This window comes from Phalacrocorax carbo, chromosome 22 (genome assembly GCF_963921805.1).
Source record: "Phalacrocorax carbo chromosome 22, bPhaCar2.1, whole genome shotgun sequence".
Taxonomy (NCBI): Eukaryota; Metazoa; Chordata; class Aves; order Suliformes; family Phalacrocoracidae; genus Phalacrocorax; species Phalacrocorax carbo.
Genome location: NC_087534.1, coordinates 4,614,592 through 4,629,692, shown reverse-complemented (window position 1 = coordinate 4,629,692; position 15,101 = coordinate 4,614,592). Strand labels below are relative to the sequence as shown.

Here is a 15,101-nt window from a genome sequence, read left to right as displayed (position 1 = left end):
CGAGGTAAGAGGGTGGGCGGTGTGAAGGGTTGGCACTAAGCCATCTTTTTTTTTTTGTTAACTTTGCTCTGTTCAGGACTCATGATTCATGTCTAGTCCGTGGGGACAGGCAGAAGACTGAGCCCAAACTTGAGTCCTTCTCTGCATGGACCCCTGCCTTTCGTCCCGCTTTGTTACGCGAAGACCGAGTGCAGCCCGGCCGGCCACCCTTGGGCAGCAGGCAGAGTCCACTGCAGTTGTGCAAGAGGTGTGTTTCCTGGAAGGATTTGAAAGCTGTGAACAGTTAAATGCTGCCTTCTCTCGGCTGGGAGGGGTGTCCAGAGGAGATGATTTTGTGTCTGGAGCCCTCAGACCAGCTGGTTGGAGCCCCAGGGAAATGGAGCAAAGGCAGCTGGCAGTAGCTTGTTGCCTGACCTCTGGCACTGTGGCTGTGTCACTGCCGTTTCTGCTGTCCCCGCCTGCTCCTAAGCTGCCCTGCTAGTTCCCCCTGCAAGTCTGGGCCATGTTTTTCTGCCCTCTGCCTACCCTTCCTCAATTTCTCAACTTCTTTTCCTGGAAGAGGTTAGTCTTCCCTCAGCACTCATTCAAGCAGCTGGAGCGACTGAGTGGCTGTAACACATTGGACTTGATGATCTTAGAGGTCTTTTCCAACCTTAATGATTCTCTGATTCTCTTGGGCACATTTAAACCTGGGGGAAAGACTGTTTCTGGAAGCTTCAGGTCTGATCACGGCTCAGTGTGGCTCTGCTGGGTGCACAGCACCGGAGCTCATCCCCTGCCCCAAAGCACTGCTTCCTAACTAGCTGGCTGCTCCAAAACTGCTGCTGCCAGAGCACTGCCAATTCTGGAACAATTCAAATACTTTTCCCTCAAAACCGGGATGGCGTAGTCGAGCTGTCTCTGCTGACACTCCTGTATGCAGCGACTCTCCTGCTTTTGAGTTCACTGCACGGGTCACGGGTTTCCTTGCTCACAGCTGTGCATGGGCTGAATCCACAGGGGGGTTTTTTTGTCTGCTGAAGGTCGCGTTTGCTGTCCATCAGGCTGTCTTGGCTGCTGCCATAGTGGGTCTTGCTCTAAGCATTAGTGTTGGATGTTCTGCTGAGTGATCTGGCAGGAAGAGGTGGTTGCCCAGGTGGAGAACTTACAAGCACAAGAGCCCTTTACCTGGCCGCACACATGTAAACATGCTCTTTTCGCACAGGTACTTCCTTTTGAGAGCCTGACTCAGCACCTTTCTTTTCCTGAAGCCATTGTTTGATTTTATTGGGCTTGGTTTTGTCAGGAGACTCTCCAGAGGCTCTCACTGCGCGTGGGCCCTCGCCTGCACCGCCGAAGCGCTGCTCCTCAGTACGGTGATTTCGGTAGGATCCAACGCACCGCGCAGCCCAAGCCACCCGCTGCTGGCGGTTCCTTGCGTTCGGCTTGAGGCAGATCAGTAACTGCTGGGAATGGACGCACAAGGTTTTGAGTGTTAAAGAAATTCATCTTCCCCATCCACACCCTGAACTACTGATTTATTTCAGCGTGGCTTAGATGTTAGGAAGTGGATGGATTGACCCTAATTCTTTACAGCCTTGTCCTTAGCAGTAACAGAGGAGCTGTGGCTTCTCCTCTAAGAGGTAATGTTAAATACCCAGTGCCTCTGGTTCCCTCTTTGGGGTTTAGGTTTTTCATTGCTCTTTCCAAAGCAGTCCAGCAGTCTGGGCCATTGCCCAAACGGTCTGAGCTGCAATATCCATTAATGAAAGCTGAGCCAAGAGTTGCTGTTAGAGGAAAAAAAAAAAAACAAAAGACAGGGAAACTTTTACTGCATGGAAAGCCCTCTGCAGAGCCTGTGTGCCCTCAAGGTTTTGCTTTTAAAGGCCGTGAGAAGGGGCCCGGCAGCGAGGGAGCTGTGGCCAGGCGGGCGGAGGAGCACTGGGCTGTGCTGGCAGCCGGGGCTCTGGCACGTGGCAGCACCAAAACGGCTTCTCCAGGTGACTTGACACGGGCGTGGAAAGGCAAAGGGACCTTCATCACCTGCCACCTTCCAGCACGGCCCTCCCTCGTCTGCTGGGAGTCAAGGCAAGGGTGTATTTGTAGGGTTTGGTTCCCAACATCCCTCACGGTATCCGGCATCTCCCTGCTGTGGTCGCAAGGATGAGGCCACGGTCCGTGGTCTCCCATTAACTCAGACTGAGGTAGGGATTTGCGGTCTTTAAGCCACTTCAGCAGCTGGTCGGACCAGAGCTGTCCTGCCCTGGCAGGACTTAGTCCAGGGGAAACTGCCTTTTGGAAGCAAAAGGGTGCTTCTGGTTCAGCGTGGCCCAGAGAAAGTCAGTGGCAGGGGGGTGTTTGCAGAGGACAAGGCCGTCAGGAGAAACACCTTCTGTTCCGCTGGCTGGAAGGGTTGAAGTCCAGGGGTAGTGCTGGGATCAACCGCTGTTCACAAACACAGCCCCGGGCATTCACCTGCAGCAGGGCTCAGCGCGGCAGTTACTGCCCTGTTCTCCAAGGACTCTTTGCCTTTTCCCTTCACCTGCCTGAAAGGCAAACTGACATTCCTTCAGCCCCCTCCCCCCCCAAAAATCTTCCCCAGCTTCCTCTGGGGTTCCTGCTACTGCCTTTGCTCTGTCTTAACTCTGTCTTTTCTCAGCTACTACCCAACCTGCCTCCTGCAGGTGACACCCACCAGGTAAGACCAGTGAACTGGTCTCCTGAACTGGAGAACTCAGGAGTTTCAGCCGTGATTACCCCGACTGCTGCCCTGGCTCACACAAGCCATGACTCTGCGGGGCCGAGGACAGGAGCAGCTGCTGAGATTTTTGGTTTTGGTAACACCCGAGGGAGCGCTGCACTTCCAAGAGGCAGCACAACGATGTGTAATGGTGACCCACCGATCCTCCGGCTGCTGCCAGAGCCAGGCAGCTGACAGCGATCGGCTCGGGCTGGACGCGGGGGTTTCTGGTGCAGGTGGCAAAGCTGAAGTGGTAACAGGGACATAACAAAGCTACGGGTTGGCTTTGGCATAGGGCTGTGACCCACACGCAGTCCCTGTTCACTGCCCCGGTGCCTCCTCTGCTTGCTCCTCAGGAGGGGCTGGCAGCCGGCTGCAGGTCCTGCTGCAGGTGCAGAGCCCGGCTGCCTCCCCTCATGTCTGGCACCTCCAGGGAGCAGCAGCCGTGCTCTGACACACAGCTGAGCATGGGGTGAAGCTCATCACGCCCCCAGCGCAGCTCAGCCCTGGCCTCCCCTGCCCCACACGCCGTGTTACGCGCAGGCGCTGGCAGGACCGCTCACTCCAGGGCTAAGCGCCTTCAAAGCCAGCACAGTCTGGCTCTTTTTACAGTAACAGGAGACCCTGTTGGCTTATCAGTGCCAAAGCACAGACAGGCAAACGCGTTCAGGGTGAAGTGCAAGATGAACGAGGGGGAGGATCCAGCAGCCCTGAGGCAGCTGCCCCAACCCAGGTCCTTGCTCACCCGCAAGGTCACTGCTCAGCTGGGTGGGTGCTGGGTTTTGACCCCAAGAGCCTATAAAACTGGGAGATTAAGGGCAAACAATGTCCTACTACTCAGAAAAAAAAAAACCAACCAAACAGGCCAGGTGCAATGCCAGGCTGGACTTTGCCCAAGCAGGTTTTTCAGCCGTTTGTGCCCACTCCCTCTGGTACAAGGTGGAAATGTATCAGGGCAGCAGAGGCAAAAGGGGTCTGCAATAGGCTGAAAAGGACTGACCAGAGCCGGGGCTTTTGTGACACTGTCTTCGGTAGCTCATCATAAAGCAGACCTGGGGCAAGGGTGGCTTCCTCAGCACAGGCACACGCTGCTGCGTGGAGAGCGGAGCCTGGAGCAACGAGCCGTGGTCATCCCCGAGGGTTTAAGCTGGGCACGGAGAGTGTCGGCACTCTCGCGGGAGACACGCAGCTCCAGCTGCCGCCCCTTAGCTGGGGAGCGAACATCAGTCCAGAGCAGGGAGCCCGAGAGGTATTTACGGGCAGCCGCAGAGAGCACGACCCCCAGCCCCTGCTGAGCAGCCTCCCGGCACCCTCATTCACAGGCGCTGCCCCCTCCCAGCTCACATCCCAGCCTGGATCCCTTCTGCAGGAGAAATCACACACTCTACCTGGAAATATGCCACTTTTTTTTTTTTTTAATGTTGCACTGCAGTTTTAACAAAGATAACGAACATGCAGAGTAACGCCACTCGTCAGCGGGAGCTCAGAAGAGAACGCAGTGATGCCTGTCAGTAGTCAGCAGGGAGAGAGGCTCTTGGAAAAGAGGCAGGAGACACACTCCCAGCAAGAAGAGCACCCCAAAGACCCCCCACACCCTCACCCTGGCCCACAACCACACACGCTCCAGCCTCCCCTTGCCGTAGGACAGCAGGTCCACCTCTCCAGCTGTGATGGGAGCTCTCCCCTGAGCCCTGCGGGGCTCAGGCTGTTCCGCTTCTGGCAAGCGCAGAAGCAGCAGTAAGGAGGAGCAGACACTGTCTCTACTGCAATAGCTGTTTTTTTAGACTGGTGTCTTCCCTTCCCAAGGAGGCAGAAGGAGAATTATTTTACAGAATAAACTGGCCCTTGTTTTCACAGGAGAGCGGGGAAGCTGAGGAGAAGGGAGTAAAAACTCAGAGGAGCTCCTGCTGCCAAGCTGAAATAGCAAAGAGTGGATTAGCAGCTCTGAAGAGCCAGGAGATGAAGCTAAGCGAAACATTAAGGACATGTCCCAAAACCTCTCTCAAGTCTGGCGCTTGTAGCCCTAACACCCTTTTTGCTCTAACCCCTCCTTCTCTCCTAACTGCTGCTGGGGAAGCGGCACAGACAGCTCCGACTGGAGCTGCTGCAGGCCGCCTCCATGGCCTTGCACTCCGCTCAACACAGGACAACTGAGGACGACTTGATGAAGCTGCCTCCACAGCAAGCTCGGGTGGGGATGCTGGAGGTGTTTACTTGCCCCAGGTAAGAGGTATCCGGCAATACATATCCTGCCCCGTTCAACGGGCTGACTGAAAGAGGGGGGAGAAGGGGAGAGCTCAGTTGAATTTAGCCTTTGAAAAGTCCATTTCTGGATGCTGTTCCATGAACCTGCAAGGAAAAGAAAGACAAGAGCGTGGGTGAGAGTCAGGATGAGCCGCAGAACAGCTCTGTTTGGGGGTGGGGTGGGGGGGTGAGGCACCCCCACTTCCTGCACTAGGAGGTTTGCTTCCTCCCCACGCCCTCCGCAGCAGGGACCGTTTTGCTGGGCTCCTCGGGACACACTCCCCGTACTACAAACAGTTTTCCCTCGGGTCAGTGGCATCGGCAATCCTACCAGCCATCAAGGTCAGCCAAGTCCAGACACATGGGAGTTATTAATTATCAGACACACACCCTTTAACTGTTACCTCTCGGACAGGCACGTAGCAGCCGTGACACTGATTGTGGGGCAGAGGGGAGATTGTGAGGGTAGATTACGATTTAAGCTCAAACGCGTTACGTTAAGCATTACTGGGGCCGCTCCAGTGCTGCGACAGTGAAAACTCATGAAGGACGTGACCAGAGAAATCTGGTTTCAGACTAAGTGCAACCTGATTGCAAGCACACTGCACTCCTGGCAGACAGGACTATTTGGACCCAGGTCGCCACATCAGAAAGTTCTGCCGATGAGCGATCAGGAGTGACTAGAGCATGCAGGAGCTCCTGGCTGCCTCCTCTGCCCTGCAGTTCACCGAGGGATACAACGCACAACCACGTGGAGGATTCACGCACAAAGTGCAAGTAAGGGCAGGCCACTGTCTTCCTCCACGCTCTCATCTCACGGTTTGCCCTGAAACGCCACCACAGCGTTTCCACTTTCCATTTCCACGGAAATACATGCTGGGAGAAGAGTGTCTCTGCTGAGCAGCCAGGAGGGCTTCACTGGCAGAGATCAGGACCCACCCTGGGTGTCACCGAGCCTGCTCTGGCCTGAACGAAGTCTAGGAAACTTCCTACGCGTTCTTTACCAGCCAACCTGCACACAAGCCAAACTTCCAGAGCGCTGAACAAGCGACCTTTGCCAACGAGGTATCCTGGATGCGGCCTTCCCAGGAGAGGGCTACCTCCCGTTCTCCTAACTCAGCAGACAGGCACTAAGGAAGTCGGGTCTCTGCTCTGAAACAGTTGCAACCCTACGCCGTACTCGCGCACTGATCAGAGCAAAGCTTCTGCTGCTGCAGATAAGGGAGAAAGGGATCCAGGCCTTCTACACCAAATCCTCCTTCCAATCCTGAGATAAGATGTGGGTTTGCACTTGCTGAAGAAGCTGTGTGACCCAGAAGTGCCCCCACGCCTTCCCAAACGGCCTTGGGAGCTCCAGGGGTAATTTCCCTGCCAAGGTGCATTTGTGCCAAACAGGGCAATAAAGACATAAAGTGCTGTTGGTTTGGAGACAGCTGTCTGGTGGCAGGTGTGCAGGGAGGGGAGATTATCTGGGCTACTGACTAGAGGGAGATTAGAAAACAATCAAGACCATGTTAAAGTTCAGCAGAGATGGTACCTCCAGTCCCAAACACGCTTTCTGGACTTGAATCAGCAGATTAAGACAATTCCAGAGCTAAGCTATTCTCAGAATTTCCCATTAGGCTTTCTACTCCCGTGGGCTTTTATGGACACCGGTTGTTGGCCAACAATTAATGACTTCGTAACTCAGCGGTGAACACAGGCAGGATTGAAGGCCAACCTGTTTTCTGCTCACATATTTGTGTCAAAGAGGAAAAGGAGAGGGGCTCGGGAAAGCAAACACCCAACAAATTAATGAGGTCTACGCACTTTTTCAAAATGTCTTGCTTCTTCTGTTCGTCAGATGTGGGGAGGCCCATGGATTTCTGTCGTTGATCATACATCATTTTCTCCACCATACTGCGAGTTTCGCTGTCCAGGTCTGACAACTGAAAGCAAGGATTTCTATCAAAATTGGAATCACCTGTCGCAACCCATATACACGCTCTGCTTGCAGAGAACACGAATACATTGAGATTAAGCTACGCTGCGTGCACGGGCTGCACAAGTATTTCTACAGACACTAAGGTACAGACTCAGCTTCATTCACCTGAAGTTTTGGGGGCACTTATGTCACCCAATGCATCACACGCAGCAGTACTCCCAGTACTGGTTTTATAGTGGTAAAAAACCAGCCATAGAAGCAGAATGTGAGCCAAGCGGGAGCACATTTATCAGAGGGCTCCATTCAGCAGAAGAGGGGGGAGCTCTTTACCTTTGAGTTCTCTGGATTAATTTTCTTGGTGTTGATTTCTGGGTCTGTGGAGACTAGTTTGTTCCACCATTCCATCTTGTTGATCTGAAGGATGAAGAAACAAGAATATTTTATTTTTCCTGGACTTGCTGTAGGAGTTTTATGTCTCGGTCACAGGAAAAAGCTGCTGGAATCAAATTTTATTTGACAGTTTTCTAAACGTCAGTAAAATCTGAACATGGATAAAGGGTACTACTTCCATTCCAAACCACTTTAGGTAGCCTGAATTTCCACAACCGGGAAATGTGAGAGCACGTCAGATCTCACCGTTGGCATGACATAAATGGGGTCACAAACACATCGCCTGGAGAGGCCCAGAAGGGACACAAGCAATAAGGTTGGTCCCTGGGTTTTCATGTCACTAACAGGTGTCAAAATGTGGCATTATTCCATCAAGGAACAATTTTAAAAAGGCTGATTTCCTTCCAGCTTTTCCTGAACTGCTCAGTAATCAGTTGGATATCCTGGATTAGCATGAAGTTAGGCTGAAGGCAGGCGAACTTGCAATACCCCACTTCCCACAGCAGCACCGACACTGCACCAAGGATAAGCACGGTTCTTCTGCTTCAGCTACCAAAGCCCAGGGCTTTCACAGGTTTTGTCAGACTCTTATTTCACCAGGGATGAGGCAGACAAGTCTGAATCCTCCCTGATGCATTCTGCTTTACCTTCTCCAGGTGCACGGTGACTGTTTTACCATCTTCAATCAGCCAGGAGCTCTCCTCCACCTTCACTTCATTGAAAAGCTCTCCATCGATGACAGGCGAATGGCCCTTCAGGCCAACTTTGAGGCGCCGTCTCTGAATATCCACCACCACGTCCTTCCCCTTCAACCTGAAGTTCACCTTGAAAGGGATGGCCAGCTGCACCAGACAAAGATCAGATTTGAGGAGCTGAGCAGCAAAGCCTCTCCTTCTCCTCTTGTGCTGCTATTCTACAACTTTTTGCCTCGGTTTCACCAGAATAAGACAGAGCACGCACTATTCTCCTTGGGGTACTGAGTGAGCGAGAGGTGAAGGGATACCAGAATGAGTTTGGCTAACAGGATGGCCAATACCTCAAAGGGACCGTAAAAAGGGAAGCAGTTTTTAATCTCTTCTTTAAACAAGACCAAGGTTTGGCAAAGTTAAATACAGCTTCTGGGCATTTCATTTAGTCACGAAGCTCTCTCCTAGCTACTGAAATGCTGCCGTTACGTACCACTAACAACTTTCCGCAGGCAACTGAGGTACAGGGCATCGGCTCCACCATTCTTACCAGCACCTGCTCTTTTTCCCAATCTCAGATTCCTCAGATCCTGGTAATAAGGCAATACTTACATCCAGTTCTGAAAGAGTCTGTGTCCATCTATAATTTGAAAGGTCAGCTCCATTGCCAGAGTTGGGTTTCAGTTTTCCTTTGTCCTTCTCATCTTCCTCTTCGTCATCTGTTTCCTAAGCAACCAATTTAAAGTGTAAAGAAAGAAGCTTTTCAAGTTCCCATTTATCTTTCACTTGTAACAACAGGTCTTGGTTTTTATAAGAATTTCAGGGTCAGGTGCATTTATTTGATATTCACATAGATTTAGCCTGAAATGTAGGTGTTTCTGTTAAAACAGAATTACAAAAAGGGAAAGGAAAAGAAAACAAAACATAACACACCCCGACCCCTGCATTGAAATCTTTGGGAATTAAGTGTGTGTTCTCAACACATTCCCTCGCATTGACAGGGGTTCCTATGGATGCCCAGAAAGCTATTTCTCTCAGACTAAAATAAAGTCCCTAGATGAGCTTTACCTGTTTGTTAGAATCCGAAGATTCACCTTCATCTTCCGAAGGTTTCACTGGGACACTGTTAATCTGTCCTTGTGCCTCTTTTTTCTGTTTAAAAAGAGAATGAACATGCTCAGACAAGTGCCGGTGCTTTGTGTTACTCGCTGGTCTGACACTAGGTGGCCTCAGCCTCCTCAGCTGAAACCGAAGAGCAGGACTCGGAACGGCCCCCCAAGGGTGATGGGGACTCTTCGGCCCATAGAACAGTGTTACAGGAAAGCGGAACGGCCAAGGGGAAGACGACCCCCTTGGCCCTCACACCTTGACGGCTGCAGCAGACGGTGTTGCTACAGAGAGCTTGCTGAAGGCGGAAAGGCAAAGCGACTTACGGGAGAGTCCACATGAAAATGCAACGGTTTGGCCTAGGCTAATTTCATGTTGAAGCACACCAGTCTGGTGGTCCGGACACTGCAAAGGAACAAGCCTGGAGCCATGTGAACCACTCGCTGCTACCCGAGCGACACGCCAGCCAACGGAGGAGACAGCCTAGATGGTACCTGCAGGCACCAGACACTGCTCTCACCTGGTCGATTTCCAGCTGCAGCCTTTCCGCTTCCTCGTCCGTAAGTTCCTTAATCCTTGGCTCATTTGCTTCTTGCTTTTCTTTAGCAAGTTTCGCAGCTCTCTCTGCCTTTTCACGCCGCTCTGCCTCTTGACGAGCCTTTTTCTCTTTCCGCTCCTTCTGAGCTAGTTTGTTGTGATGGTTGAAGGTCTCTGTGATCAGCTGAAAGACAGGAACACATATCAAAGGGATTTAAAAAATCTCCGCTTTTTCAAACCCAGATGAAGCCAACCCACTGCCTACTGAGGAGCATGAGAACATGTTAGTCATGCAGGTCTTGTCACTTTTCTCTTTGTTGTCACTCTAGTCTTTTGACTGAGAATCTAGAGTAGGGGAAAACTCAAAATATCTAAATGTAGTCCCTTCCTAGTTCTTCCTCACAGAGGGAGTGTATTTCCATGGAGATAATAGAAAAATAAAGATTCTCCATTTGTTCTGGCCTTTGTGCAAATCCAGCAGGACGAGCAGACACCTAACCCAGCCATCTGGCAGCTACTCCCTACATCTAGGACAGCTGGAAGAAAGGAGACACTGCACCCAAGGGTTTTTTTACCTACTTCTGACCTTTCCCACGACGGGGCTTTTTCCCAGGCACTAGACAGAGATTCAGTGTCAGGATTTAGAAGAGAAACATTTGAGAAGCTCGGTGATTTACACTTGGGCAAGCTCCTACAATAAATCTTTGCTTCAAACCTCACTCCGAACTCTCATGTCATTGTGACTACAAAAAGCAAAACCTCAAGGTCTCTGATGCAAACGGCTGGACTGCTCGGAGAAAGCTGAGTACACAGGCAGTAAGCCAGCGCAATTGCCCCTTGGTCAATAGCACCAGCAGCTCTGTGCAAAGCAGCACTTATGAGAACTGAAGGCTGCTCCAGAAAACAATATAGAATCTGAGAGAAAGAATCAGAACAGAGAGATTTCTCAGACAGGGGTTTCAGGTACCGGTTTATAGATATCCCAGAAACTTCGGGGGGGGGGTGGGGGGGTGGGATTCAGCACCTTTCCAGAGCAACTCAAAGTTATGTACTTTGTTATGTAATAAGTAAATAGTTTTGCAACCAACCACCGAGTATTTCTGCTTTGTTTTAAAGGGGAAAGCAAGATTTATTTACACAACGCGAGTCCGGTGTCTCCCAGGATACAGGATCCAAGACGTGCATCTCCCCGCCCCTGTTCCCAACTGCACAAGGATCCACGGTGAGCAAACTATTTCCATTGCCTGAGCTTGTCAGTGCGCGCACACCGCTCTCCTCTCCACGTACCACCACACCCGCCTCGCGCTACACAAAGACTTCTCAAACAGCACCCCATAAAGGGCAACGACCTTGTTGCCAAAGGGCGAGCAGGACTGGGGAAGCAGCTTCTTCAGTTTTTGTTGAGGCTACCATGGTGTCAGAGACTCTGTACGGAGCACCTTTTCAGAAGGCCATAAAGCATTTTAACAGATACTGCCCAAGGACACAAACACTTCTCTTTTACAGGCACAAACACGGATTTGCTACGGAATTGCCAACAGCAGCAGCCAGGACCTCCAAAAGCACCAGCTGGTGCTTATCTCTGACGTGCTACACAGGGTTTCACTCCCTGGGAGCCCACATTCCCAGGAATTTGGGGAGATTTTGCTCTCTGGTCTAAGAAAAACAGCAGTACACTTCATCCTTCTTACTTTGAAACCATCTCCTTCCCATCCCTTAGTTTTGCCACTGTTACTGACTGGACAGAGCACCTTACACACTGTGTTAGCAATTAACATCTGCCCTAAAGCATTCGGCATGGCAGCAGCACCTGCTTTGCTGGTGGAGTTCCAGTAGCCCAGGAAGGGGAACAGCTGCTGTACTGTTAAGTACAAACAAGAAACCTTCAGCTCGTGTTTGAATGCTCTGGTTCTTATTTCCCTACAGTGAAACAATTTAGTTTTTCAGCTCTCGAGCTGGGTGAGGAATATCTGCTGGACAGAAGATGCTCAGGCTGCCGACGCGGCCGCCCGGACCCCCAGGCTTGCTCCCCAGCACACTCGCTCCGTACAGGTACCGCAGTCCCGAGACAAAGGTGCAGCCACATGTGGAGAGATGTGGACTTTGTGCTTTTTCTGAGATGAACAAACAAGGTAATCCAGGGTTATCAACACTGCGGTGTCTGTCACCGTTAAGTTGGTCTGCCAGATTTGCTTTCCAAACAAGCCTTTGGCCAGAGCGTGGCAAAAAATACCCTGCACCATCAGTACCGTTCGAACAAGCAATCGTGTGTGCCTCACCTCAGGCAGGAACAGCTTGTTATTACTGTGTTTCAGCGATATGTTTCATCAGCATCACAGCCTGCCAGTCCCCAAGTGCACTGGGATGCTTGGAGTTGTTCAGGCAGGGAAGTCTTCGCACAGCACAGACATGGGTGGCAGGTAAGTTAGAAGACATAAAAGCTTGAGGATTTGGGGGTTTTTACCTTCTCTGCTACTCCGTCTTCTCCACCGGTGAAGAAATCTGTTTTACGCCTCAGGAAGCTAAAGAACGTGTTCACCAGCTGGTAGAGGAAATGGGGAGGGGGATGGAGAGAAAACAAGAGCAATGAGACCAGATCACTCCAAATCACCTTGTGCCTCTTGAGCCGCCGTTATTCTTTGCACTCCCTATCTGTGTCCGTGCCAGGATCACACTGAAATCAGCCCCGTGACGTTTCCCAGAGGGAACATCCTGTGGTTTTTGTGGGGATCCGGCTCCTGGATTCCCAGTTTTCAGAAGAGGAATTTGTGTGGTTGGTATGAAGAAAGGACACACAGTTTATCTCAGATGACTGTGCAGGTACAGCCACTCTGACCTCCCAGGCTGTTGTCCGAGGCAGGGATTTGGGTGAGCGCATATGGATACATGCATATATACACGTATGTATACAGATACACATGTATGCCATATTTTGCATGAGGAAAGTCTGAGAGACCTGGATTTATTCAGCCTGGAGAAGAGAAGGCTGAGGTGGGATCTTGTCAATACTTCTCTTTCCAGTGGTGCCCAATGCCAGGCCAAGGGGCCACGGGCACAAGCTGGAACACGGGAAGTTCCACCTGAACATGAGGACAAACCCCTTCCCTGTGCGGGTGCCAGAGCAGGGGCACAGGCTGCCCAGAGAGGCTGTGGGGTCCCTTCCCTGGAGACATTCACACCCTGCCTGGACACGGTCCTGTGGCCCCTGCTCTGGGTGCTCCTGCTCAAGCAGGGGGTTGGACGAGGTGATCTCCAGAGGTCCCTTCCAACCCCTGCCATTCTGGGATTCAGTTATTTTGCTTCTTTGGATGCCTAAATCCTCAAAGTGTGCAAACTCACCATCCCCTGTGTCATGGTTATTTTCACAAAATAACAACTAGCTGCCCACCAGACATCACCAATGAATTAGCAGTTACAAACTGGCACCCCCAAACACCCCAAGGGAAATCCATGCTCTCAGTGGCCTTAGCTTACCCTTTATTCCCCTGGAATCCTGCCCTGGGTCCGAGGGCTCATTACAGCGGGAGGAGCCGCTATTCACACCGTTTCCCCAAACCCTTTGCCTGTGGGACGTTCCCAGCCCCCCAGCCCTCCCGCAGGTCAGTGCTCAAACCCTCAGAGACCCCAGCGAGACTTGGCGGGGAGGGAAGCGCGAGGAGTGTCTGCAGAGCCCCGGCCACGAGAGGAAACGCGTTGAGGCCGAGCCTAAGCCCCTCAGGCCTCGGGAGCCGCTCCGGTGTTGTGCTGGGAAAGCGGGACCGGCGGCGACTCGATCCTCCCCTGCTGTGTTTTGCTGTGCCGGGACCCGGAGGTGCCGGAGGCCGGGGCACAAGGCTGCGGTGAGGGTTTAAGCTCCTCGTTAATTAATTAGCTAATTAATTGGCTGAGCGCGGGCCTGGGCCGTTATCGCCGCTCCCGGAGCGGGGGGGCGGGACACGTGCCGCACATGCCCGGCCCGGGGAGCGCCGGGAACCCCCCCCCGCTCCTCCCGGGACCGCCCCTCCCCCCCCCGGTAATACGGCAAAGCTTCCACCGCCCCATCCCGGGCCCGGCGGCGCTACCTCGCGCACGCCGCCCTGGTGCTGCTGGGCCATCGCGAGGAGCATGCCATCGAAGCGATCCTCCTGCTCCGCGGCCTCCTCAGCACTAAGCCCCATCTTGCCGTTCCCGCCGCACTGGGCGCCTCGGACCCCCCCGCCTCACGCCGGCAACCGGAAGAGGAAACGGTGGGAGCGGAAGCACGCGCGCGCCTCCCCACCCGCCAATCCCAGCGCCCCTCCTCGCCGCTCTTTTCGATGATTGGTTGCGGCCGAGTCCAATCCGCCGGAGGGAGGCGGGACGTCGGGCGCGGGGTCCCGTTGCTATAGCGACGGCCGTGCGCGGGCCTTTCCAGAGCTTTCGGTGGCGGCCTGTGACCCTCCCGGGAAGGGGGGTCAGGGGTCAAAGTGCAAAGGGCGGGGTCGGGGGGATCAGCAGGGTGAGGGACCCCCCGTCCCCGTCGTGCTGTCCTTCCCTGTCCCCCCCTCGGCGGGCCCAGGCCCGGACCCAGCCTTTTCTTGCGGCAGAGCTGCTGCCATCCCGCGGACACAAAGCTACCAGAGAGGGTCAAACTCTCCAGGAGGGTGGAAACCACAGGGTGAGAAGTTTTTATGTTACCTGTGTTATCTGTGCATCTTCTGTGAAACCTTTTGCGGGAACAAGAATCCTATTTTGCTGTATTCATTCCAGAAGAAAACCAAAGCACCATGAGACAAAATAGCCCTTTTCTGTACCCTAAAACATCCCTGGTTGAAGATGGAAGATCAGAAGCTTTCAGAGGGCTTGAAGAACCTTTTTTATTTTTTACAGACCTCTAGGATCATCAAGTCCAACCCCCAGCCCAACACCCCCAGGCCTCCTAAACCATGTCCGCAAATGCCACGTCTGCATGTTTTTTGAACACCCCCAGGGACGGTGACTCCCCCACCTCTCTGGGCAGGCTGTTCCAATGGCTGACCTCTCTTTCAGTGAAGACATTTTTCCTAATATCCAATCTAAATCTCCCCTAATGCAGCTTGAGGCCATTTGCTTTCATCCTGTCACTGGTGACTTGGGAGAAGAGACCAACACCTCCCCCTCACTACAGCCTCCTTTCAGGTGGTTGTAGAGAGCAATAAGGTCTCCCCTCAGCCTCCTCTTCTTACATTTTACTCAATCTTCTGATCTTACACTTCAACCAGTGGCCAGAGAAGGGCCAAGTGTTGGTAAAGGGTTTAGAGGGGAAACCGTACGAGGAGCGGCTGAAGTCCCTTGGGTTGTTCAGCTGGAGCAGAGGAGGCCGACGGCAGCTTCATGGCGCTCTGCAGCTCCCTCCCAAGGGCAGGAGGAGGGGCAGGGCTGGTCTCTTTGGTGACCAATGCCAGGCCCCCAGGGAATGGCAGGGAGATGTGCCAGGGGAGGGTTAGGCTGGGTTATTAGGGAAAGGCTCTTCCCCCAGAGGGTGGTGGAGCCCTCG

General features: G+C 52.8%; 1 protein-coding gene across 1 annotated transcript; it reads right to left on the bottom strand.

The window, feature by feature from the left end:
• Nucleotides 1-4,114: 4,114 nt before the first annotated feature.
• On the bottom strand, nucleotides 4,115-13,833 carry NUDC (nuclear distribution C, dynein complex regulator). The gene is made up of 9 exons (XM_064471615.1): nucleotides 13,669-13,833; nucleotides 12,072-12,149; nucleotides 9,591-9,791; nucleotides 9,032-9,115; nucleotides 8,576-8,689; nucleotides 7,925-8,119; nucleotides 7,218-7,301; nucleotides 6,773-6,891; nucleotides 4,115-5,068 (listed from the first exon to the last, which is right to left on the bottom strand). Exons 1-9 carry the CDS (start codon nucleotides 13,762-13,764, stop codon nucleotides 5,017-5,019), a joined length of 1,023 nt encoding a protein of 340 aa, XP_064327685.1. The 5' UTR covers nucleotides 13,765-13,833; the 3' UTR covers nucleotides 4,115-5,016.
• Between the last annotated feature and the right edge of the window lie 1,268 nt (nucleotides 13,834-15,101).

Excerpts from the sequence above, each read along its gene's own strand:
- NUDC (XM_064471615.1), bottom strand. The coding sequence starts at position 13,764 with ATGGGGCTTAGTGCTGAGGAGGCCGCGGAGCAGGAGGATCGCTTCGAT. Across the intron at positions 12,150-13,668 it reads ACCAGGGCGGCGTGCGCGAG|CTGGTGAACACGTTCTTTAG; the intron begins GTAGCGCCGCCG and ends TTCCTCTACCAG. Across the intron at positions 8,690-9,031 it reads CTTCGGATTCTAACAAACAG|GAAACAGATGACGAAGAGGA; the intron begins GTAAAGCTCATC and ends TTGGTTGCTTAG.